A 27,544-nucleotide genomic window follows, 5' to 3' on the forward strand; every position below is an offset into this window, starting at 1 on the left:
ACAGTGCACCCAGGCAATGACATGCCCTTTTCCCTTTGAAAGCAAGAGCAATTACACACAGCAGTGTATTCCCCTCCACTGTTCTGAGACCTCATTTTCTGACTCTGCAGCCCCAATTCATGGCTGCTGCCATTCCATCCTAAGGCAGGATTTCTGATCCTAGGCAGGATTTCACTCAGGGAATGGATTTGGGGTGTTCTCCAAATGTTATGAAATCTGATGCATGACTTGCATGACTCGTTCGATTTCTGGTCTCATAAGAAAATGCCGAGTAAGTATACGAGACAAGAGTGACCTCTGCTTGTGCTAACATGTTAGACTACTAATAGTTATGATATTAGACTACTAATAGTTATTTTGCATTAAAGTAATTGGAACATATGCTGGAAAACAAACTCCATTGTGAGACTCTCCTAGAGGGTGCACATCTTATTGCTGTGCATTTGAACACTCCGTACTGGCCTCTGTCATAAATAACTGCCAGTGCTGATTCAGCGGTATAGGGGGCTGATTTTCACTTTTCCCCTTGCCTTCCTCAGAGTGGTGTGGTATGGTGGGATGTTATTGGTGGCAGAGTCTTCTCATCACATTAGCTGGGTCTCTCTCTTTCAGTTCCCATGGATTAGACCCATTTACATAACATCAGAGTCATGTGGCTTTGCTGATGGACCCTTTAATTTTCAGTTCATAAATACATTGGTAAGAGACACAATAGTATCTGCAAAGGGACTGTCCTAGCTGCCATTAATCTTTCAGGACAGGTGTTTTCCTGTGAGAGGAGCTTCAATGTTTGTCAGGGATGTGTCTGGTTGTAATGAACGAAAGGCGACAGGAGATTCAGCCTAGATGTGTAGACCCATTATATGGCAAATGGAGCTGGATTTTTCCAAACCTGAAGCACTGTTGCCACATGCTATGCGGGGATCAAAAAGCTGAATGAGTTTGATATATGCTTCAGGGGGTAGCCGAGTTAATCTGTTACAGAAAAAAACACACATGGTCCGGTAGTCATCTTCAGATGACTGAAGAAGTGGGCTGTGCCCACGAAAGCTCATGATACCATCTACGTGTTTTGTTAGTCTATAAAGTGCTACCAGACCATTTGTTGTTGTTTTTTATATATGCATTAGTCATGACTTTCTTTTCATCTGTAGACAAGAGAAAAGCATATCCAGTCGCGTATCCAATCTTGAAAGGTTAAATCCACTAGAACTACAGGCAGTCCCCGGGTTACGTACAAGATAGGGACTGTAGGTTTGTTCTTAAGTTGAATTTGTATGTAAGTCGGAACTGGTACATATTGTAGGGGAAACTCTAGCCAAACATTTCTCCAGAGCTCAGTTTTATTCTCCCACACCTCACTTCCCTCAGTCCTTTATTCTCAAGCTGAGGTGTCTGCTGAGAAAAGCCGCTCCGCGTCTCCCTGGTCTGCTGGGGGAGGAGGGGGGCGCTAGCTTCGCGTCTCCCTGGTTTGCTTGGGGGAAGCAGCTAGTGCAGGGTTGCCTCACCCCGTTTGTAAGTAGGGATCCGATGTAAGTTGGATCCATGTAACCCGGGGACTGCCTGTATTCATAAACAATGTGAAGGGTGGGAGATGTGGCAGAAAGCCAAGGATTTCCCTGCTTAGGAAAGGATTGTCAAGACATAGACCCCAGTTCAGGAAAACACTTAAAAAGTTTGCTAAAATCTACCCCTGTTCAGGACAGCATTTAAAGTATGTGTTTAAATCCCATTGAACTCAATGGGATGGAAGCACCTGCTTAAAGTTAAGCTTGTGAGTAAATGCTTTGCTGAACAGGGAAGCTTTGCATACCTTTAATCCACACTGCAATGGCAAATCAAAAGTACTAATGCTATGGTGTAAGTTGAAGAGCATAATAAAAATAACTTTATACGGTTTACAACCAGATTCTGATCACACTATAACCTCTGCAGCAGTAGCAGCATATACACAGACATAACTATTTTTCCAAAGCTCTCAAAGCACTTTACAAGTGATATTATTTCCATTAAAAAGCCAGTAAAAATGAAGCACAAAGGAGATAAATGATTTGTCCAAGTTTACGTAATACCCGAGCCTGTGCCCATTGGAGTTCATGACAAAGATTCCATAGACTTCATGTCCACAGTGAGCCAAAGGCAGATTCAGAAATAGAGTCCATGTGTCCTTCCTGTCTACTAGCCCGCCATCATGTCCGAGTACCTCTCTCAAAGTAACTTAAAATTCCTCCTCTGGGTATGGACTCTAATAAAGACCGCGGCATGGACATTTTTAAAATAATTTTAAATTCCTGTAGGGGGTGAGTTTTTTCCCTAAATAGCTGAGTGTAAAAAACTATCCTTTATTTTCCCCCAACTAAAATAGTTTGGATATTTTGAGCTGGGCAGTGTCTTCTATCACCTTTTCCAATGTGAGATTTGTTCTTTTACTCTCTTTGGGCATGGGGACAATTTATTCCATTCATTTGTGCAGTACCTAGGACAATGGCATCCTGATACTGGGTCTGTGGGCACTACCACAATGCACATAGATTATAATGATAATACTCAATGCCGGGTGCAGATAGTTTTTGACAATCTTACAGGCATCTTGCATGTATCCTGTAAGTCTAATGTTTATATAAAGTAAGCATTCAAAACAATCTTTATGTGAACAGAATATCAGGGCTACTAGTTGACCGGTCAATTCATGCTTAATATTGTTATTTAAAATAAATGTAATTAATATTTTCAAAGGGTCTTGTTTTAACTGACTTTCACTGGGGACCTGATCTTCAGCCTACTAAACACAATGGTAGACTTACGAGGGACTTTGGAATGCCTTATTGTTATAACCTTTGTTCTAATTCCTCCCAGCCTTTCCCAGCTATTTTGTTACCTTATACATTACCATTTCAGTGCTGTAAGCCCTTGTTGGCAGGCACTGTATGTTTCTGTTTGTGCTGTCAAGAGCCCAGCAACTTCTGGGCACTATTTAAAAAAAACCTTGAAGTCAAAAGGAACAGAAGGTGCTGAGCAACTGCCAGGAGGAACTCAGCATCTCACAGTATTGGGTCCTAATTGCATCTGTACATGAGGTAATTGCCTGCTCAGATATATTCTCCCACAAATGTTGTTGGCCTCAGTTAACAGGAGAGCAATTGAAATACCCTGAATGTCAATTGCATGATAAATTACTCTTGGCAAGTAATTAGATCCCATGATTTGCCTATGAATTGTATTTATCTACTTATTCAGGGACAGATTCGGTCCGCCTTACACACCACAGTAGTACTCTATGAGCAGGGGTGACGACAGGCTGGGGGAAAAGGGGCAATTACCCTGGGGCCTGGTGATTTAAAAGGGTCTGGGGTTCCTGGCTACCAGTGCCACTAGTGCCCTTTAAACCGCTATGGAGCCGCCGCATGTGGTATGATCTGAGTGGTGCTAAGAGCTGGCTGGGGGAACCCTGCCCCTGCCAGGGGGTCCAAAGCCGAGCCCCTCTCCACATAGCCCAGAGCCCCTGTAAGTCTGTCGCCAGCCCTGTCTGTGAATATGTCCCTTGATTTCATTGGGTCCGTTTCTATAGTAACATACTGCTCAGCATGAGTAGGAGTGGCAGAATGTGGCCTTTGGTGCTATACAAATCTCCGATCTCCCATGTAGCGAAGGGATTCTTCTAACATACAAGTTCTCAAACTCTTTCATAGAGTGGCCCTTGCCTTAATACAGATAGTCTGCCTGGACATTTCCCCTCTCATTTCTTATCTGACAGACTGTCTCTTCCCTATTTCCAGTCTTCCAAACCCTGAGACAGCTATAGTGCCTACTAATATGGAAAAAAGTGATACCAGGCAAGCATTTTTAATGTATGTTTTAGGGCTCTCTTAATGTGAAATAATAGCTGCAAACAATGAAACTCAGTGTCACATACGTGCCAGATATCTGTACACAACCAGTAAGTGTTTCATGGACCATGGGTTGAGAATCCTTGCCATGAACTGGTCCTCAGATCCCATCTTCCATTAAGGACTCACCTGCCATAAACTTCCAGCTGAGGCATGGCAAATGTGTGGGACACACAACATGAATGTCCATGTCATTTTTTTGCAATAATACACAACCCATTAAAATGCATGTTGAATTTCATGACTACTTGGGTAGTGCAGTGGTTCCAGCTGCATACATAGATTAAGTATCCGAGTATGCAAATAGAATCCTAGATGTGCTACTGGATGTGTGTGCAAGCACATTCATTGTTCCCAAGAAGGTTCACAATTGTGTATTTTTCCATGCACTTGGGTTTTAAATCATTCCTTAAAGTTTCAGTCCAAGTTGTCACTGAACAAAAAAATAGCTCTACTGAAAGCACTTTCATAGAAGGAGTAGGAGATCATGAGATGTAAATTAATACCAACAAATCAAGTTAGAGAAGAGAATGAATGGGAGATACCAGATTCAGAGCAATAACTCAAACTCTAACAGATGACTCTTTCAGCAGTTTACAACATAGACATATTATATATGGGTAGCAAACAATGGCCTGATATCCAGCCCTGCCCCATAGGAAGAATTAGAAATGGCTGGACGGCTAATTATTGGTGCCTATACTGATCACTCCCATAGACTGTGGGGATATTTGGAAGGACATGTTGCCGGGCGTAGACAAGAAGCTAGCAGAGAGCTAAGAGGAAATGGTCTGGCTGGGTGAATGTGTTTTATAGTGGAGGGAACCCATAGAACTATTGTTGAGTTGCTATTGGAGAGAGAAGAGTTACATACTTTGATCTAAAATCAGGCACTCTTGGTATTTGGGACAAATATATTCCTGGATCATCGTCTTTCAAAAAGCATCAACTATCTGTAGAGGCAGGTGCTAATCAAACATTTGAAAGGTTTCTGAATGGAGCTCTTTTAAAACAGTCATTTTTATTGAGCTAGTAGAAAAGATGGAGGGCAGGAGGCTTGATTTGTTTGTATTTTGTACTGTTTATAATGGACTCATTCAAAAGAAATCTGTTTGTTTCTATCTCTTGAAATAGCTTTCAGTTCATTGGCCTAAATATCATTAATAATGTATCACTTGGTTCTGTTAGCTTGTCATTTGTTTCTACAGCAGTCAATGCCAATACCCGGTGCCAGATGTCAAGACATTTAAAGAAGCAAGGTGCTGATGAGCCCAGGAATAAATTAAAATGATAGTTTGAAAGACTTTTGCTAGGACATTGATTTTGTGTGGTCAGTAGCTTGGCAAGTTCTGTGTTTGTTGATCTAGCCATTAGCACGGAACTTGGAGTACACAGTATTTCTGGGGCTTGCTTGGGGGACAGCACTGTCACTTGTTTTTCGATTTATACAGCACCTAGCACAACAGGCTCCCAATCCTGACCAAGCCTCCTTGAACTAGTGTCATATAAATATTATATACATGTAATAGATCTGAATGTAACTACATTCTCATCACTTTCTGCACTGCCCAAACACACTCACCGCTCAGTTGATGAAAAATGATGTGAATTGTTTTTTACCTATGTCTTTTGTACTGTAACACATAGTACCACTGTCAACCAACAGAGACAAACCACTATTGCGCATGAGTGTTACTCGCTCCAGCAACCCGTACCAGTTTGTTGTTATACCATCCTTTTAAAATTGCTTTTAACAGCACTCGGGCATCCATTGTGTTCTGAAGAGCATTCTGTAAATAACTTGTTTAATGACTGGAAGGATTGTCCATTCCACTAATTCTGAACATATTACCATAATTCCTTAATGGTTTCTCTCTGGGGGGTTTCATTCATAAAGGGATTTTTAAAATATTTACTGTATAATGGAAATTGCATTTATCTAATGGTGATGTAACAATACATCATTGCTCCCATTATTCAGGAAATAAACATCTATTTACAAGAAAGATGTGAGTACAAAGACTATTCATCCAAATGCATGCCCCCTTTGAACTGTACCTACTTGTGCTGTTGTGTAGCAGAGTCTCTATACTGTGAGACTATATCTACACTGCAGGCTTCTTGCGCAAGAACTGCTTTGCGCACGAGTTCTTGCACAAAAGTTCCTGTGCAACAGTGCGTCCACACTACCATGTGCTTTTGCGTAAGAGATGTGTTTTTGTGCAAGAGCGTCCATGGCAATGGGGACACTCTTGTGCAAGAAAGCTCTGATGGCCATTTTAGCCATAGGGGTTTCTTGCGCAAGAAACCCCTGTTGTCCGTCCACAGTGCCCTCTTGCGCAAGAACTCGTGAGCAAGCGAGCTTATTCCTCATGGGGAGAGGAATAACTCTTGAGTAAGAAGCCCTCTCTTCTGATGCTTTACTGTAAATGTACTTGCGCAAGAACGCACGTGCAGTGTAGACTCTCCTCAAGTTTTAGCGCAAGAACGGCCATTCTTACGCAAGAAGCCTGCAGTGTCGACATAGCCTGATAGTTCAGGATTTAGTTATTCTAAAAGGTCTTCCATTTTGCTAAGAATATTAGGAGCTTCAGAACACCCACCCTGTCAAAATGATTAATTTTTCAGAACAGAGATGTAAAGGCAGTAGGCTGGGGCTTGGAAGAGCGCAGCTGCTTATCAATCCTTCTTCTTGGAACACCATCCCATGGTCAAGGAACCCAAATAAACTTTCCTGTGTGAGCTGGAACAAGTCACTTAGGCATGAAGCTCCTTCCCAGCTGCAGTGTAGCTATACTCTAAGTCAGCGGTTCTCAAACCTTTTGGCCTGTGGTCTACCCGGCTCAGTGCAAACCTTTCTGCAGACCATCAGCTGCTAATGGAAACATCCCATTAATTATATAATTATGCCTGAGTCATTTTGCTAGAGCTGCAGTTTAGGGAGAATTGTTTAACTTAACTAGTGAGAGAGGAAATATTAATCAGAATTATTAAACAGATTCAGTGCTTTAACTTTGTAATGTCTAATTTAGCAAACTGCATTTTAAATCATAGAATACTAAAACTGGAAGGACCTCGAGAGGTCATCAAGTCCAGTCTCCTGCCCGCACAGCAGGGCCAAGCACCATCTAGATCATCCCTGATAAATGTCTATCCAACCTGTTCTTGAATATTTCCAGTGATAGAGATTCCACAACCTCCCTACGGAATTTATTCCAGTATTTCACCAACCTGACAGGAAGTTTTTCCTAATGTCCAACCTCAACCTCCTTTGCTGCAATATAAGCCCATTGCTTCTTGTCCTATCATCAAAGGCTAAGGAGAACAATTTTTCTCCCTCCTCTTTGTGACACCATTTTAGATACCTGAAAACCGCTATCAAGTCCCCTCTCAGTCTTCTCCTTTTGAAACTAAACAAGCCCAATTCTTTCAGTCTTCCTTCACAGGTCATGTTCTCTAGACCTTTAATCATTCTTGTTGCTCTTCGCAGGACCTTCTCCAATTTTTCCACATCTTTTTTTGAAATGTGGTGCTGAGAACAGGACATAGAGCGGAAGAATGACTCCCTGTGTCTTGCTCACGATACTCCTGTTAATGCATCTTAGAATCATGTTTTCTTTTTTTGCAGCAGTGTCACATTGTTGACTCATGTTTAGGTTGTGGTCCACTATGACTCCTAGATCTCTTTCTGCAGTACTCCTTCCTAGACAATCGCTTCCTAAACTGATTGTTCCTTCCTAAGTGGAGTACTTTGCATTTGTCTTTGTTAAATTTCATCCTAGTTACCTCAGACCATTTCTCTAGTTTCTCCAGATCATTTTGAATTATGACCCTATCCTCCAAAGCACTTACAACTCCTCCCAGCTTGGTATCATCTTCAAACTATAATCATACTCTCTATGCCATCATCTAAATTGTTGAAGAAGATATTGAACAGAACTGGTCCCAAAACAGACCCCTGTGGAACCTCACTTGTTATGCCCTTCTAGCATGATTGTGAACTGTTGATATCTACTCTCTGAAAATGGTTATCCAGCCAGTTATGTACCCGCCTTATAAGTAGTAGCCCCATCTAGGTTGTTTTTTCCTAGTTTATTAATAAGACGGTCATGAGAAGCCGTATCAATGATTTACTAAAGTCTAGATATACCACGTCCACCACTTCTCCCTTATCCACACGGCTTAATATCCTATCAAAGAAAGCTATCAGATTGGTTTGTCATTATTTGTTCTTTACAAATCCATGCTGGTTGTTGCCTACCATGTTTTTTTCTTCCAGTTGTTTGCAGATGAACTCCTTAATTACTTGCTTCATTATCTTCTCTGGCACAGAAGTTAAGTTGACTAGTCTGTAGTTTTCTGGGTTGTTCTTTTTTCTTTTCTTATAGATGGGCACTATCTTTGCCCTTTTCCAGTCTTCTGGTATGTCTCCCTACTTCCATAACTCTTCAGATATGATAGCTAAAGGCTCAGATACCTCCTCTATCAGCTGTTTGAGTATTCTAGGATGCATTTCATCAGGCCCTGGTGACTTGCAGACCTCTAACTTTCTACGTGATTTTTAACTTGTTCTTTGTTTATTTTAACTTCTAAACCTACCCTATTTCCACTAGCATTCACTATGTTAGGTGTCCCATCACCATCTAACTTCTTGGTGAAAACCAAACCAAAGAAGTCATTAAGCACCTCTGCCGTTTCCAGTTCTTGTTTCTCTCTCATCACTGAGCGATGGGCCTCTCCTGTTCATCTCCTTGTTCATCTTCTTGCTTCTAATATATTTGTGGAACATCTTCTTGTTACCCTTTATGTCTATAGCTAGAGTTAGCTTGTTTTGTGCCTTTGCATTTCTAATCTTGCCTCTGCATACTTGCTTTGTTTTCTTATGTTCATCCTTTGTAATTTGACCTAGTTTACACTTTTTATGAGAGTCCTTTTTGATTTTTAGATCATGCAAGATCTCCTGGTAGAACCAAAGTGGTTTCTTGCCATACTTTCTATCTTTCCTATGCAGTAAAATAGTTTGCTTTTGGGCCTTTAATAATGTCCCTTTTAAAAACTGCCAACACTCTTCAGTTGTGTTTCCTCCTAGTCTTGCTCCCCATGGAGTATTACCTACCAGCTCTCTGAGTTGATTAAAATCTGCCTTCCTGAAATCCATTATCTTTATTTTGCTGTTCTCCTTTCTACCATTCCTCAGAATCATGAACTCTATTATTTCATGATCACTTTCACCCAAGCTACCTTACACTTTCAAATTTTCAACCCGTTCCTTCCTATTTGTTAAAATCAGATCTAGAACAGCTTCTCCCCCTCCCCCAGTACCTTTCTCAACCTTCTTAACTAAAAAATTGCCTCCAATACAGTCCAAGAACTTATTGGATAATCTGTGCCCTGCTGTGTTGTTTTCCCAACATATGTCTGGATAGTTGAAGTCCCCCATCACCACGAAATCCTACGGTTTGGATGATTTTGTTAGTTTTTAAAAAATGCCTTATCCACCTCTCCTGCTTGAGCAGGTGGTCTGTAGTAGACCCCTAGCATGACTTCACCTGAATCTGTCTCCTATGTCCATCTCCACCTCAGTCCAAGTGTATACATTTTTAATATATAAGGCAAAACCTCCTCCCTTCCCCCTCCTTCGTTCCTGATCAAGCTGTACCTTTATATTCCAATTTTCCAATCATGTGTGTTATCCCACCAAGTATTTGTGATACCAACAATATCAGAATTTGGTTTATTTATTAGCACTTCACGTTCTTCCTGCTTATTTCCCATACTTTTTGGATTTGTATATAGGCATCTAAGATACCGATTTGATTTTGCTCCCCAGTTCTGTCTTGCCCCTCCTTTATCTCTGCTATTATAGCCCATGGTCCTTCACATTTCTGATTCATTTCCAAGGTCACCATGTTTTTCACTTACCTGTGGACTTTGGTCACCTGCCCCCATCAAACCTAGTTTAAAGCCCTTCTCACTAGGTTAGCCAGTCTGTTTCCTTAAAAGGTGACCCCCATCCCTGCTTATCAGTCCTTCTTCTTGGAACAGCATCCTGTGGTCAAGGAACCCAAATAAAATAAAGTAAAATATTCAAATAAATAAATATTAATTTATGTCCAATACAAAAGGTTTCAACATTCTTTATTTATGGAAGGGGCAGGGAACCTTTTTTGGGTCAGGGGCCACTGACCCACATAAAAATTATTCAGGGACCATACAAGTAAGAATAAAAAAACAAAACAAGACAAAAAAAACCTCACTGATGTGGCTCCCAAATGGAGGGTAGGGAACAGGGAGGACTGAGAGTCAGGGCTTCCTATAGGCCAGATTAACTCTTCTGCAGTTCTGGGGTTAATGGATTTTGTGAGCTCCCTCCCCACCCCAGGCTCTGGGGTAGGGCTAAAATGAGGGGGGTCAGTGTTCAGGACAGGGCTGCCAGTGAGCAGGATAGTGATGGGGTGCAGGGTCTGGGTAGGAGGTGGGAAACAGGAAGGGGTGAGGGTGCAGGGTCTGGTTGGGAGGAAGGGTACAAGAGCAGACTGGGAGTAGAGTCTCTGGCTGGGGAGCGAGGGCAGAAGCAAGGGAGGGTTCAGAGTCTGGCCAGGAGGGAGGGTGCAGAAGAAGGGTAGGTGTAGGGTGTCTGGCCAGACGGGAGGGTGCAAGAGCAAGGTGGACACAGGATGTGTCGCTAATGGGGAGAGTGCAGGACCAGGCTGGGGGTGAAGGTGTGGGATCTGGGCACGAGGGGGCAGAGGAGCACTTGCTTTCATGCCCCGTACCACTCCCAGGCACCATGTCCGAGGCACAGCCTCTTCCTCCTCCAGATTCTGGCTAATGGGAACAGCAAGAAAAGCCTTTGCTGCTCATCCATCCATCCATTTCTTCGCCCCTTTGCTAAAATGCCAAGCACATAGGCTGGTTATTTCCAGTTGTTGAAGTGTTTTTTAGGGTGAGAACCTCCATCCAGTAGGAACTGGGATTAATCTGATCTGAGTCATTCTATGAACACCACCAAAAGGACTTCACTTGATAACAACCTTTTGCCACCTATGACTTTGGGCTGGGTGCAAGCCAGCAGCTGTGAATGAGAGGAACTTTCCAAAGGAATGCAGTATTAGTATTCTAAAATACACATGCATGAATGTGATAAGTGGACAGGTGTGTATTGTGCTCTAGATACACAGCTTAAGTCTATTCTCCCATTGGTGCATGCACAAAACTCCCATTAATGGAAATTAGAGTATGTTTTGATGGCAGGAATGGAAGCCATTTTATATCATATGTTTCTGCTTTGTCTGTACTGGGATGGGTGATCGGTATCTTTAAAATCCTTGACTGCTGTTTAAAAGATGGGGTAAATTTTAACAAGGCTTTTGACTGGGTGGTGTGTCCTTTCCTTTCTTATGTTTCGTTACAATCAGGCTTGTCAGGCGTCAGTTTCATTGTTAGTTGCTGCTAAATGTCCATTTCACTTGACACAGAAATAATGAAATAAGAATCCATTGATAATATTTGGCAAGCGCAGCCTCCCCTGCGCTTTGCCCATGCAGGGATCCTCTGTCATGGCACCGCAGCTGTACAGAGAGCCACATGCAGCCCTGCTCTCACAGCCCTAGCCACTCACTCTCAAGCTGGGAGTGTAGGGCTATCCCACAGCAGAAGCCATTCAGCAGCAGTGTGGCTCCCCCTGCACCTGGGTCCTCATGCTCCTCTTTGCAGCCCTGATCTGGAGACTCTGCTCTGCCAAGCCAAGGCCACAACTTCCTCTACATCTCGTGCTTGGGTGTCTTAGAGCTGTTGGTTCGGCAAGGAGCCCCCAGAAACTCTGCTGTCAGCTCTGACCTAACCCAAACCTTCCTCTTAATTTCTCACAAGGGTGAAAATTAAAATTGTCTTAAAATGCTTAAAATAAAAATTAATTGTGGAAATTGCAAAAAAGTCAACTTCTGCCAAGCCTAATTATAATACAAATTCTGTGTAGGAATAATTAAAATATTACCCCATCTGATGGCATCTAAAATGAATTAAGATTCTTGATTACGAAAACAAGGGCCCAGACTGAAAGATCTGAATATAGTTCCAGATTTTGGTTGCTAGTGCTAGCACCTAAAATTTTCAAATTATCCCATTGTGGGAATCTAGAAAGATACGTAAGATAGGTAGAAATAATAATCATCTCTAATGAACTGTTCTTCAAATCAGAAGTGTCATGTTATTGAGCATGTGTTAGGGTATGTGGCTGTGTTAGGGCATGTCTACACTACCACCCTAGTTCAAACTAGGGTGGTAATGTAGTCAATCGGAGTTGCAAATGAAGCCCGGGATTTGAATTTCCCGGGCTTCATTTGCATCTTGTCGGGCGCCACCATTTTTAAATGTCCGCTAGTTCGGACTCCGTGCCGCGCGGCTACATGCGGCACGAACTAGGTAGTTCGGACTAGGCTTCCTATTCCAAACTACCGTTACTCCTCGTTTCTGGAAGCCTAGTCCGATCTATCTAGTTCGTGCCGCGTGTAGCCGCGCGGCACAGAGTCTGAACTAGCGGACATTTAAAAATGGCGTCGCCCGGCAAGATGCAAATGAAGCCCGGGAAATTCAAATCCGGGCTTCATTTGCAACTCCGGTTGACTACATTACCACCCTAGTTCGAACTAGGGTGGTAGTGTAGACATACCCTTAGTCTGTAACTTTAAGAACAACGAGTAGTCCTGTGGCACCTTGGAGACTAACAAATATATAGTATCACGAGCTTTCATGGGTAAAACCCAATTCATCAGATGAGTCTGATGAAGTGGGTTTTACTCATGAAAACTTGTGGTCCTCTAAATTTGTTAGTCTCTATGTGTATGTCTACATTACCCCCCTAGTTCGGACTAGGGGGGTAATGTATGCATACCGAACTTGCTAATGAAGCCCGGGATTTGAATTTCCCGGGCTTCATTAGCATGAAGCCGGCTCCGCCATTTTTAAAAGCCGGCTTGTTCGAACCCCGTGCCGCGCGGCTACACGCGGCACGGGCTAGATAGTTCGAACTATGTAGCCATTCCGATCTATCTGTACGCCTCGTGGAACGTAGTTCGAACTATCTAGCCCGTGACGCGTGTAGCCGCGCGGCACGGGGTTCAAACAAGCCGGCTTTTAAAAATGGCGGAGCCGGCTTCATGCTAATGAAGCCCGGGAAATTCAAATCCCGGGCTTCATTAGCAAGTTCGGTATGCATACATTACCCCCCTAGTTCGAACTAGGGGGGTAGTGTAGACATACCCCTTGTTACTTAACATTCACTCGTCTGGGTTAGCTGTATACTTTGCGCTTAAAAATTCAGTAAATATCTTAATAAAACCTATGTAAAACCTACGTTATATGGCATGTTCGGGGATTAGGGCGTTCTGGTTATCTAAAAATTCCGGTTATCTGAGGGTCCCATCAACCTAGGAAAAACCAATGGACAATAATTGTAAAACTCAAGTTTTTAATGTTGGTAGTTTTGTAGTGTGAGGCAGTTGGTCTCACATTTCTATTTTGAGTTAAAAATGATTAGTACTTAAATAAAAAATTGTTAAGCCAATCATGGTAAACCAAGCCAGAACTGTGCGCCTGAAGATGTGACAGTATTGTGGCTGGGGTCAATGCCGGTTAACAAAGTTTTCTGGTTAACAGAGTGCCGGATAACAAAGGTTTCACTGTACAAAAAATAGAGCTGGAGAGTAAAAGCTTATGAAAACTAGCTTCTTTGGTTTACAGTCTTAGATTTTAAGGATGGAAGGAATCCTTGCCATCATGATGTCTCTCTAGAAATGGATTACGGTTTTGTGGATTTCTAGGCTAGAGCAAGTGGGGGCACCTTCCCATCCCTTTTGCTCCCTACCTCTGGTGCTCCTGACAAGGAAATGGGATTGGGGCGCAGGGGTTTGCCCTCCTCCGCCTGCTTGTTGCACCTGTCAGGAATGGGGGATTCTTCTGCTCCCTAGCTGGAGTGCCAGGCAGGTGAAGTGGATTGGGACATGGGGCCCCTGCTTTGGGTCCTATTGGCCCAGGGGCTAATCTGCTACTTAATCTATCCTTCTGAGTACCACAGGTTTTGGAAATCAAGAGCAAGCCATTGACATTTCCAAAGCTTGTATGTGTCTGGGTCAAAGTGTTTGATTTAGATCCATCTCTTTTCTTTTGCTGCTTACTTAATAGTGTGTACTTAGATCAAGATACCCTAGAAGAATAAGCAGTAGCAATGAAAAAGATCTGTTTGTTCGTTTACATTGTGGATTTTTCTCTGTGTAGACACGCACTCAGCGTAAGTGCATTCAGTATCTTGAGAAAAGAATAGTAATAGAAATGTAGCCGTGTTAGTCTGGTGTAGCTGAAGCAAAATGCAGGACTATGTAGCACTTTAAAGACTAACAAGATGGTTTATTAGATGATGAGCTTTCGTGGGCCAGACCCACTTCCTCAGATCAAAAAAAGAAGAAATTTTTTTGAGAAAAGAAGAAATTTACCACCACTTCTTGTTAAACAATTCGGGCTGGATGTGTTATGGATGTTTTTACCTTTTCTCTGTCTGGAGTATTATATATTGAACTGTGCTGCAGTCCAATACCGGACATGATGTCTGATGTTTTACAGTGAATTCTATGTAACATGTTTGTCTTGAAAGGGGCCCTGTTTATGTTATTGTCATGTTAGTGTCTGTCTGGAAAATATGTTCATTTCTATATAGAGGTTAAGGCTGGCACTTAAATTTTGATGGGGTGACTTCCTTGTATTGTTGTGTACAGTGAAGCTGTGCTTCATGTCAGTCTGTGTCTGTCCCGTTGCCATAGAAGGACACCTTTGTTTCAACTCCAAGACCATGTATCCTGGAGAAAATGAATTTATGTCTGGTTGTTAGCCTATGTGAATGCTTGCTGGGGGAGAATGTGTCTGTTGCTGGGGAAGAGTGATTTACAACTTCATTCTTGCTGAAAATATCAGCTGATAAAGTGCTTTGGGGACAAATGGCTCTTGGTTTCTCTGCAATTCAGTTCAGCTAATGAACAAGGCAGCAGATGGCAATTAGGAGACAGCTGGGCTTACCCAGAGAGCCTTTGGTCTAAGATACAAAGAAGAAGAGAGTTTAGTAGGCAGAAGGTGCTTGCATGCCAATGGTGCTATGAAAACAAGACTTCCAAATTCACTACACTTATTTAGCCTTCAGACAAAGGGAGAATAACTTAGAATCTTTTCCTGGGCCTCAAAAGGCAGTACAAGAACGAGTTTTGATGTGAGAAGTTTGTTTGGAATCTGGGGCTAGAGAATGAAAGGATTAGAGGGTGTCATCAGCATGGAGAGCATGGGCATGTAGGGAGCCCAGGTTGGCTTCCTTGGTAGCATTTAAACCTGGTTCCAATCCTCTGAAATTGGGCAGGGTGGAGCTTTAGCACTTTGTCTTCCCAAACCAATCCTGGGATATGGGGTTTGCTTTGTGCTCATGTCTGTCTCTGATGAGACCTCTAGGCAGTGCTTTTTCAAAGGGGTTTTAGGAAACTGGTTTCCTGATGCCCCTTGGACAAGTCCTGTTAGAAGCAGTCAATGAGGCTTAACCTCTCTGGGCCAGGCATATGCTAGCTGTACCCCACGTGTCCATCTATTTTGGTTTTTAAAGCAAGCACAGAACTCGGGCAGAGTGGCAATTATAGAGGAGAGAAGCCTTCAGATTTGTATCTAACTATGAGACGGCAATATTGTGTTTTAGATTGAAAGCCTCTCAGGTGGGAATCATTTCTGGTAGCACACCCTAGATGTGCCGGGTAAATGATCATACTGGTTTGTAGTTAATGGTTTGATCTCTTTATGGCAGCAGCAGAAGCAACTCTTCACTGTGGGGACTCATTATTAATGAAGTGATTCTCCACTTTGCACAAAACCAAAAGATTCTTCAGTGTCCATAGGTCTGTGACTATGCTAGTATCCCCTCCTGTATTGTGAAATGGGAGTATAAGGGACTGAACTGATCAAACCACATCTCCAATTCCTTCCTATTGCTCATGGTCAAGCCACCATATGTGTGCTCCCAGAGCACTCTGGGGACAGTTGTCTTCTAAAGTAATTAATAAAACAACCACTGTCACAAGAGGGGCTCTTGCTGGCAGGCCCACTACAGCTGACACTAATTGCCCCCCTTGCTGTCAATCTCTGCTGCGAGGCCATTGATTCAATGGGGGCATGGAGACTAAACCGTCCTTTCCGCCTCTAGGAAAGGAACATGTTGATGGAGCTGTGTGGAGAAAGCTTGCACTGCTGCTGCTACATTGTCCTTGCTCAGTATAGCCAAAGGACTTTGGTATCTAACCCTTTCTGTTGCGCAAAACTCAACTCTGTGCACAGTGCACCCTGGAAATGACTCTTTAAAAAAATGTTCCCGTCTGACTCCAGGGCTGAGGTTTTCTTATTTCTTTTAAAGCAATGAGCAATTTAGAATGCAAACTGCTGCCCAGCTAGTGGTGTGACTGTAACACAGGAAATAGCTGGCATGAACGAGTAATACGGCGTCTTGCTCTCTGTCACTTTGAATCCATCATGGACTTTCTCACTGGCTTCGTTGCTACACTCAGAACAGGGTTTTAGCAAAGCAGGTCAGATGCATGGTCTCCTCCCATCCACTCACTAATTGACTGGAAATGAAGCAATGGACAAGACACGTTAACTGTGTGATTTCAGGCTCAATACGTCAGTGGTGCCGGATGGTTCTGGGGTCACAGTAATTAAGGCTAATATGTTGTTAGAAATCTAACAGTAGCCTTGATTTGGTGCCTCAGATCAGCCACCTAGTGAGGTTTAAGTGCCTTTAAAGAGGTGGCTGGTCTAAGGAATGGATTCCCAGTTATGATCTTTTCTAAGTGCATATATAGTATAGTGCTGTAGGGTTGTGTCATATGAGTCTTGACCTAGCACTAGCTAAATTAAAAACTTGCAATTTAAAAATTACAGTTATATTGCCTTATCTTGCCTGTTGATCCACCCTCAATTTCCAGTACAAGGTCATGAGTGACAGGGTTTGAACCCAAAGCAATTTGTATATCTCTTTGCTTAGATTTGCTGTTCATCTATCTGCATCTATCCATCTATCCTCTTCCCCGGGACCAGGCTGGCAGCTCCTGGGAGCCTGCCCAGTTCCGCAAGAGGCGGGCGCCCACCTGGTTTAGTGCGGACATCGTGGACCTCATCCATGACCTCCGCACTAGGCACAGGAAAGTGGCCGTCTAGGGCAGGATAGCTGCCAGCCTGGCCACCCAGGAGCAGGTTTGCATGAAAATTAAGGTGGTCCACTGAGACCACCGACCCTGAGCCCTGAGCTTAGAATGGCCATACTGGGTCAGACCAAAGGTCCATCTAGCCCAGTAGCCTGTCTGCCAACAGCGGCCAACCCTAGGGACCCTGGAGGGGATGGACCGAAGACAATGACCAAGCCATTTGTCTCGTGCCATTCATCTCCAGACTTCCACAAACAGAGGCCAGGGACACCATTTCTACCCCCTGGCTAATAGCACTCCATGGACCCAAACTCCATGACTTTATCTCACTTCTCTTTAAACTCTGTTCTAGTTCTAGCCTTCGGAGCTTCCTGCAGCAAGGAGTTCCACAGGTTGACTATTTGCTTTGTGAAGAAGAACTTTCTGTTATTAGTTTGAAGTCTGCTACCTATTCCTTTCATTTGGTGTCCTCTAGTCCTTCTATTATGGGAACTAATGAAGAACTTTTCTTGATGCACCCTCTCCACACCACTCATGCTTTTATAGACCTCTATCATATCCCCCCTCAGTCTCCTCTTTTCTAAGCTGAGAAGTCCCAGTCTCTTTAGCCTCTCTTCATATGGGACCTGTTCCAAACCCCTGATCATTTTAGTTGCCCTCCCCTCTCCCAGCCTCTCTCTTCCCCTCTCTCACCTCCTTTTCCCAGTCTCCCCGAGTTTTGTTCAATAAAGAGAGTTTCTATTTTTAAACACACATGTCCTTTATTTTGTACATCAGGAAGGGGGGCTACAGAAGGGTAAGTGGAAGGAGGTGAGGGAGGAATGGGGTACGAGCCCCCGATGGGGAGGACTGGGCTGGCTTTGTGGCCTCCTCGGGGTGGAAACTCTCCTGAAGCCCCTCGATTGACCCCCCCCCCCCGGATGGCAGCCTGCGGCAAGTGCAGCCGGGCTGATGGCCAAGTGCTGTGATGTGCCGAGTGTGGGTACTCTGGGCACTCCAAGCCAGGACTGCTTTGCAAGCGGGGAACCCCTGAGAACTGTCTGTCCGGGGTGGGGGTCGGGTACCTTTAAGCACAGCCCTCGGCTAGCCTGAGACAGCAGCTCCATGCTCTAAGTCCTAATCTGATGCCCTGCCGGCACTGCTCGGTTCAGGGTCCACTCAGTGTGGACATGCTAGTTCGAATTAGCAAAACGCTAATTCGAACTAGTTTTTAAGTCTAGATGCGTTAATTCGAATTAGCTTAGTTCCAATTAACTAATTCGAACCAAGTTAGTTCGAATTAGTGCTGTAGTGTAGACAAACTCTATGAGAGACTTGCCTAGCATTCACAGCGGGGAGAGCCCATCCTACACCACAACAAGAACACACTGTACCTAGGCTTCTGAGCTAGGTGGTCTTATTTCGCCACCTTCAAAGTGCATAGATCTTTGATGGAGTGGATTCAGTGGCTGTTTTTGGAGGTGACTTTTTTGGGAGCTTGATCAGGCTCCCATGGTTCAGTGGTTGAGGGTGATGTGAAAACATTTGTTTGTTGGTTGCCTAATTCTATGTCATTGGAGAATGGACATTTACTGCCCCAGGAACTTGCCTCTGCAGTCAAATGGGAAGTAACATGAATAGTGTAACTTTTGTGGGTGGTAAATAGACAGTTTTTAATGGCTCCAACTGTCCATTGGCAACCAGAAGAACATAAATATATATATATGGTTATATACCATCTCATAGAGCTGGAAGGGACCTTGAGAGGTCATTGAGTCTAGTTTCCTACCCTCACAGCAGGACCAAATACCATCTCTGACAGATTTGCCCCAGATCCCTAAATGGCCTCCTCAAGGATTGAACTCACAACCCTGAGTTTAGCAGGCTAATGCTCAAACCACTGAGCTCAAATCACTGAGCTATCCCTCCTCCCGTATTTGTTTGTTAACAAATCTCCGGGACCGGATGGCATTCATCCAAGGGTTCTAAAAGAACTCAAATGGGAAATTGCTGAGCTGTTATCTGTGGTTTGTAACCTATCCTTTAAATCGGCTTCCGTACCTAATGACTGGAAGGTAGCCAACGTGACACCAATATTTAAAAAGGGCTCTAGAGGCGATCCTGGCAATTACAGACCGGCAAGTCTAACTTCAGTACCGGGCAAATTAGTCGAAACAATAGTAAAGAATAAAATTGTGAATCATGTAGAAGAACATAATTTGTTGGACAAAAGTCAACATGGTTTCTGTAAAGGGAAATCCTGTCTTACTAATCTATTAGAGTTCTTTGAAGGGGTTAACAAATATGTGGACAAGGGGGATCCAGTAGATATAGTATACTTGGATTTTCAGAAAGCCTTTGACAAGGTCCCTCACCAAAGGCTCTTGTGTAAATTACATGGCCATGGGATAAGAGGGAAGGTCCTTTCTTGGATTGAGAACTGGTTAAAAGACAGGAAACAAAGGGTAGGAATAAATGGTAAATTTTCAGATTGGAGAGGGGTAACTAGTGGTGTACCCCAAGGGTCAGTCCTGGGACCAATCCTTTTCAACTTATTCATAAATGATCTGGAGAAAGGGGTAAGCAGTGACGTAGTAAAGTTTGCAGATGATACCAAACTGTTTAGGATAGTCAAGTCAGAAGCAGACTGTGAGGGACTCCAAGAAGATCTCACGAAACTGAGTGATTGGGCAACAAAATGGCAAATGAAATGTAATGTGGATAAGTGTAAAGTAATGCACATCGGGAAAAATAACCCCAACTATACGTACAGTATGATGGGGGGCTAATTTGGCTACGACAAATCAGGAAAGAGATCTTGGAGTTATCGTGGACAGTTCTCTGAAAACTTCCACACAGTGTGCAGCGGCGGTCAAAAAGGCAAATAGGATGCTAGGAATTATTAGGAAAGGGATAGAAAATAAGACCCAGAACATCTTACTGCCCCTGTATAAAACTATGGTATGCCCACATCTTGAATACTGTGTACAGATGTGGTCTCCTCACCTCAAAAAAGATATTTTGGCCTTGGAAAGGGTTCAGAAAAGGGCAACTAAAATGATTAGGGGTTTGGAACGGGTCCCATATGAGGAGAGGCTAAAGAGACTGGGACTTTTCAGTTTAGAAAAGAGGAGACTGAGGGGGGATATGATAGAGGTCTATAAAATCATGAGTGGTGTGGAGAGGGCTGATAAAGAAAAGTTATTTATTAGTTCCCATAATAGAAGAACTAGAGGACACCAAATGAAATTAATGGGTAGCAGGTTTAAAACTAATAAAAGGAAGTTCTTCTTCACACAGCGTGTTGTCAACCTGTGGAACTCCTTGCCAGAGGAGGCGGTGAAGGCTAGGACTATAATAGAGTTTAAAGAGAAGCTGGATAAATTCATGGAGGTTAGGTCCATAAAAGGCTATTAGCCAGGGGATAAAATGGTGTCCTTGGCCTCTGTTTGTCAGAGGCTGGAGAGGGATGGCAGGAGACAAATCGCTTGATCATTGTCTTCGGTCAACCCTCTCTGGGGTACCTGGTGCTGGCCACTGTTGGTAGACAGGCTACTGAGCTAGATGGACCTTTGGTCTGACCCAGTACGGCCGTTCTTATGTTCTTATGTTCTTATGTATCACTGGGGAATCACAGTCTTAGTTTAGGAGGGCAAATTACAAAATGGGACTGCTCAGACATTGAACTTACAGACATGTGTTGTTTCCTGCAGTAACCTTCGACCACTTTGAAATTTTGCGAGCCATTGGGAAAGGCAGCTTTGGAAAGGTAAGCACCTCAAGAGCAAAATTACTGTATGCCCTATCGAGACGGTAACTAGCCAAGTGATGGGCACATCAAAGAGGCTTCAACTGGAGATCTTATTGTAGAGATGTCAAATATTGCTTATTGATGAGACTTGACCTGAACTTCAACTCCTAATAACCCAGGAGGAGTCTGACTCATCATGCATTTGGAATCCCCAGATTCTATTACAAGATGTTAAACTGCAGTTACTGATAAACCCAATCAGTAGAATGTCAGTATGTTAGATGGGTATACATCCTCTGAAGGGCGACTCTGGTGTGAAAGCCTACTTAAGCATACTGGGATCTCCTGGACAAAGCACTACGATTCTCTGAGAACAGCACTGTAGGGAGCAGACAAGCATCTGTGTTTGAAATCCCACTTTTGGAATTTGAACACCATTTTAGGATTGTGGGTTTTTTCACTATGGTGATATCTGTGACCAAACCTGTATCTGGAAAATGCCCAAAGTGCTAGAAACATTGTGCCGGTCCTTATAGATAGCAGACTATGTCCCACTAGTACTCAGAAGTGCCCACTTCAGGGAGTGCAGCTGTCTCAGTGAATTTCCCTCAGTTTATACCCTTCAGCAGGGCTACTCAACTTTGGAAGCCCTGGGGCCACAATGAAGCTTGTGGCACATGCTGAAGGCCACAATATAAGTGTGATTGCATATGCATGCAAATATATATGCAAATAGCTTCTTTCACACTGATGGGCATAAATACAAGGATTAAGGCAAGACTACACAACATGCAGGGCCCATTTGAGTCACTTAATAAAATGCAATATTTACCCTATTTCCTCCCATATGACAGCACTTTTAGGCTACATCTAGACTACAAGCCTCTTTTGAATGAGGCTTTTTTGAAAGAATCTTTCGAAAAAGCCTCTTTCAAAAGACAGCCGCTAGACTACAAGTAGATTTTTCAAAAAAGCGAGCTGCTTTTTTTGAAAGAGCGTCTAGATGCTCTCTTTCAAAAAAGCACAGTTTGCATTCAATAGCACCTTTTTTCAAAAGAATACTTTCGAAAAAAGGCGTTATTCCTCATAAAATGAGGTTTACCGTGATCGAAAAAACTGCTGCATTCTTTCGATTTATTTTCAAAAGAACACGGCTGCAGTCTAGACGCAAGTGCAGTTTTTTCGAAATAAGGCTACTTTTTTCAAAAAAACCTTGTAGTCTAGACACACCCTTAATGAGCAATGACAGTCCAGGAATTTAACTACTAAAATGCATATCAACAGAAAACCATTATATTGACTACTTTTTTGTTTTGGCTCCCACTGGCAGGCCGCATGTTGAGCCCCGCTTAAACCTTATCTGCACTGCAGACCACAAACAAACGGGCTGCGGGTTGCATGTTGAGTAGACCTGCCCTACAATCCTGCTTGGAGAAACAGAGGCTCAGGGAGCAGCATGCAGCACATGTATGATGGATGTTTGAGGGAAAGCAGAGATTTAATGTTACCTGATAAACCTGCATTTCCCCAACTTTACTGTGACAAACTTTGTACCCTAACTATGATTCTTCTTAGCATGAATATTGAATGCAGCGCTTACTGGTGATGTGCAGGATCAAATCCTAAGTACATTGAGCTGTGACTTAGTGACATGAATCTCATTGAAGTTAACAATAGGATGTTCATAACGGCATTTCAGTTGCACAAATTTGCTTTTCATGACATTTCCCAGCTATTCTGTCCAAGCTAACCTCTTTGTTTGCTCACTTAGGTCTGCATTGTACAGAAGAATGACACCAAGAAAATGTATGCCATGAAATACATGAACAAACAGAAGTGTGTGGAGCGTAATGAAGTGAGAAATGTGTTCAAAGAACTGCAGATAATGCAGGGCCTGGAGCACCCCTTCCTGGTTAATTTGTGGTAAATCATTACTGCTTTATTTATACCTTTTCTGTTTACTAGGGGCCTGCCTCTCGATCACTTCAGTTGGAGCTTGCCAGGGCTATTCAGTAGCTCTGAAAACGTAGGAGTTTGGGGTTTTTTTTAAGATCCCTGTTTATAAAAAAAAATCTGAGTTCCTATTATAAGTATTTTTTGTTTTCCTTGTGGATATTTCCCAGGGGGGTGTCTGACTGCCAGGTAACCCAGTTTTATTCGACTCAGCTCCTTGATAAAAACATCTGCTTTCATTTCTAGCTGGAAATACAATTGAACTTAGATTCAAATGGTGTTCCCATAATGGGGTCCCCTTCCTGCTCCTATTTAATTGAATAGCTGCCCACTGGCCTGAGGCAGCAGGTGCCCAGTTTTATTCCTCTCACAGTGGAGGCTGCCATGTCTTGTCTGGCAAACCACAAGTGCAATAGATTTTGTCCTGAGCTTTCTTTTTGCTTTGAAACAGTAACCTTTTGGGCCCACGGTCTTTGGTGGACATCAAATGGGTTAGACAATCACTGACTTCCCAGACATATAGTGGCTAAATATCATCTTTAGAAAATTGACATGATATGCTTCCTCTGTGGCATTTATAAAGCACCAATTTTCAATGAATGAAGCTTGATCCCCAGAGAAGCAGAGTGCCCATCACTCTCATTGAGTTCAACTATGCAGGATTGGACCTCTCAGGCTATTAAACAAGCACCAGCCCCATGGCTGGGATAAAGAAACATTGCTGTCTTTTAATGCAGTGTGCGTTAACTTCCTGTGCTAATGTGATTGAAAGTTTAAAGGACTGGATATTATTCAAACTGGCTCTGTCTTGGCAGCAGATAACCAGAAATCTAATATAAAAGAGTGGGGTGGAAACATGCATCATCCACTAAGTACCTTGGGAGATCAATCTTAATCTCGATCAATGGAGGGCTCCTTCTCTTCTGTCCCTCCCTTTACTCCCCACTGCCTCACGGTTGCTATTTTGTGGCTTAGTCTGTACCATCAAAAGCTACCCTTAAAACCTTACTGATAGTTGCTGAACCAATGCTAGTCAGCAAAGATAAAAGCTTTTGTTCAGTGGATTTAGTGACACAAAAAAATAAAAAATCCACCACAATTCAGATTTTAGTTCAGATCTCTCTTTGGGAAATATGTGCATAAAAGAGTCTTTTTCTTTTAAGCATGTTTGATCAATGCAGCCTACACAGTCTGTTTTCAGTGATTTGCCAGCCATCAGAACTGGGATTGATCAACACAATGATAGAAGACACCTTAATCCCTCTATCTTCATTTGATTCAGCACATTTTCCTGCATCAGCAGAGTAGAATGAAGGTTTAAATAAGGCTCTATTACTGTTGAAGCCAGACAATAATTTTATTTGGACATCAGTAATATTTCCAATTGTTAGGGGCTTAGCTATCATGTGACTTTCCTTTAATTACATAGCAGCTTAATAGAGTCCATTGATAAATAACTAGAAGGTCCCTGCAGGATACTGGATAATTACACTTAATTAGAGCTAAAGGTAATTTTCAAATGAGGTAAAACATTCAGAACAAACCAAATCCATACGAATGTTGCCTGGTTACCTGGAGTTTTGAGTTGAAAACCTACCGAGGAGCACAAATCTTTGACTGGGTTGGATCAGAATGGATTCTGAGTCCATTTATGGTTTTCTATTGAAATCCTCTGAGAGAGGTAATTTCAGAGCTAAAGCAGGTGAAATGTAATAATTCTGAACTCGACGCAGAACTCAGCAGTGCAAACTTGAGTAGATTCAAATGAAAGATGATGTCTGTGCATAGCCTGCTCCGAAGCAAAACCTCTCAGTTTCTTATTTCTTTCATAATTACGGTCACCTCCAGCTTCCTTGTGACCACACCCCCAAAATGTGACAGCCGAGCTTTGCTTGTGATCCATGAACCAAATTTTTCACTGGATTATTTGGGTTGCTCAGTTTTGGTGATATTTGTTATTCTATCAAATCCGCAAGATGACAGCATGAATAGCCAGTAGAAGGATGCTCCCCACAGTTGATCAATAGAGTTGTCTTTTTAGGGTACTTGTGAAATATTATGTGATAAATGAAGACATCCAGTACAGCTACTTAAACTGGGGTAGTAAATAACATTGGTGTCCCCTCACTATCTGATCCATTGGTGCTACGCTATTAACCAGCCCTTGGAAATCAACCTCAGAAAATGCGTGTAAATTAGTCATTCCTCTACAACCCCAGACTTGCTTTGTTGTGTCAATTGTGATTTTGAGTGCAGCTGGGTATACCACCTTATAGCTTCATGCTGTGTTATCTTCCTGCTTTTGATAGGGTTCCTTGGGTCTGCACAGGAGGACACAGAGTAGCCCATCATAATTGGCAGAGTGAAGCTAAGAGCACAAGCACTGTCAGTTCAGAGCTCAGGCCAGATTGCTAATGCCAGATCGTGTATCCAATAGATACATCAGCAGGGGCGTGACATGCTTTTGTGGGGAAATGGCATCCCTTATCTCCCCTCAGGCTTCCTAGAGATAGGTGTATTTGGGGACAGTACAACCACTCTTCAATTAGCACCATCAAACAAACTGCAGTGATGACTTGTAGGCTGTTTACAGGTATTTATATTATTCCCTAATGCCTCCTGAGCAGAATATGTGCAGAATAATTCCAGTAAAGTTCTCCAGAATGAATTTCTTAAGAGAAAACATTTTATTAGAGGATATAGATTTGCTGGCATCAATTCCTGACTACCGGAAAAGAAGGAGCAAATGTCTATTGCATTCTGCCTGGGGCTGTAGGAAAGGGTTGTGTAGGCAAAGCCTCCCAAACTAAAGGTGAGTTTAGGGTTTCACGTTGAACCTAAAACAGTTGCACAAGCCATAAATGTGAGGCACATCTAGCCCGTCCGTTCAGTCAGACCAGCCCCGTTATCTGAGCTGCCCTCTGCCAAGTCAACTTGCTCCCTTGGCCCCTCACCATGTTGCCTGGCTGAGAAGCAAGGCCACCTCCTACAGCCTGTGGCCTCCTTCCTTGCCATCAGTGGACACTGGGTAGCCACACTCTTAGCTACATAGTTCAACTTCTTCTCCCCCTCCCAAAGGGAGTAGAAGCATTTGAAATGTCACTGTTCTTACTACTAATGGCTGCTATGCTGCAATAGGGACACATATATAACCTACTCACCTGGGCTGAAAACAGGGTTTGAACCCAAGAGCTATCCTAGCACATGAGCTACAGCAGGGGTGGGCAATAATTTTTTTATGGGGAGGAGGCACTCCAAGAATTTGTAAAGTGTTCAAGGGCTGCCCTCTTTCATGATATTAATGGATGTGGTGTGGGTCTGGAATAGAGGTTGGGTGCAGAAGGGGGCTTGTGGTATGTGACTAAGGTGCAGGAGAGGGTATGAGATTTGGGGGGAAGTTTGGGTGAAGGATGCGGTTGTGCCTTGGGGCAGGAGATTGGGATGCAGGAGTTTAGGTTGTGACCTAGGGCAGGAAGGGGTTTGTGACCTGGGGTAGAGAATTGGGACACATAGTCTAGGAGGGGGCTATTGGTGCAGGGGAGGGGCAAAGGTTAGGGATTGGGGGCAGGAGTGAATAGCAAAAAAAGGAGATGCAGATACTTGTATTTAATCTACTGGTCATGTTCTTTAAGCTAATGCTGCCAGAGAGGTAAAATATAAAAGTGCTGGTACTACTTTGTAATGCACCGGGGACTTTGCCAAGGATTTGGAGAGTGATTCTCCTAATGTGGATACACACACATGAAATATCCAACATCCCAACCGAAAGCATGTGGAAAGACAACTTTTTATGGCTGAAGGGTTGGTGAACAGCCATTGGCTTTCTTTTTTAATGTAAATACCCAAGTTGTCCTGTACTGCTGTGCAGACTGTAGAACCCTGAATGAAACAGTGTTATCAAGCAACAGCTGAATTACTCACTTGACTTATCTCTGAGGGTATGTCTACACTACAGCGCTAATTCGAACTAACTTAGTTCGAATTAGTTAATTCGAACTAAGCTAATTCGAACTAACGCGTCTAGAACTAAAAACTAGTTCGAATTAGCGTTTTGCTAATTCGAACTAGCAAGTCCACATTGAGTGGACCCTGAACAGGGCTTAAGGATGGCCGGAAGCAGTGCCGGCAGGGCATCAGAGGAGGACTTAGAGAGTGGAGATGCTGTCTCAGGCTAGCCGAGGGCTGCGCTTAAAGGGTCCCGACCCCCACCCCGGACAGACAGTTCTAAGGGGTGCCCCGCTTGCAAAGCAGTCCTGGTTTGGATTGCCCGGAGTACCCACACTGGGCACATCACACCACTCGGCCATCAGCCCGGCTGCACTTGCCGCAGGCTGCCATCTGGGGAGAGGGGGAAATTGGGGGCCTGCAGGAGAGCTTCCACCCCCAGAAGCCCGCAGAGCCAGCCCAGTCCTCCCCATCGGGGGCTCGTACCCCATTCCTCCCTCACCTCCTTCCATAGGGATATTTAAATCCCGGGCTTCATTTGCAACTCTGCTTGCCCTAATGACCCTACCTAGCTTGAACTAACGAGCTAGTGTAGACGTACCCTGAGGGACAAATACATTGGTTTGTGCATTATCATTTGTTTAACTGCTTAGTTGAGATGGTCTTAATACCTTTATGCTTTGGAGCAGGGACTTGACATTTGGCACGATGTGACCTTTGTGTCAGGGATGTGCCTTTTGTTATAAGACTTTGGAAAATCTCAGTTCCTGCGTGCTTGATCAAGACTTGCTAGAATTTGCCCACAA

At 43.3% G+C, this 27,544-nt stretch overlaps 1 protein-coding gene across 2 annotated transcripts in view; it reads left to right on the top strand.

The window, feature by feature from the left end:
* The window catches only part of STK32A (serine/threonine kinase 32A), a 101,620-nt gene that overhangs the window by 13,957 nt on the left and 60,119 nt on the right, over positions 1–27,544 (top strand). For both annotated transcript variants that reach the window (XM_075900288.2, XM_075900287.2), the window contains exons 4-5: positions 20,803–20,858; positions 22,612–22,763. In XM_075900288.2, coding sequence (XP_075756403.2) covers positions 20,803–20,858; positions 22,612–22,763 — 208 coding nt within the window. The remainder of the gene's footprint in view (positions 1–20,802; positions 20,859–22,611; positions 22,764–27,544) is intronic.

Source organism: Pelodiscus sinensis, chromosome 16, assembly GCF_052426305.1.
Source record: "Pelodiscus sinensis isolate ZL-2025 chromosome 16, ASM5242630v1, whole genome shotgun sequence".
Classification (NCBI taxonomy): domain Eukaryota; kingdom Metazoa; phylum Chordata; order Testudines; family Trionychidae; genus Pelodiscus; species Pelodiscus sinensis.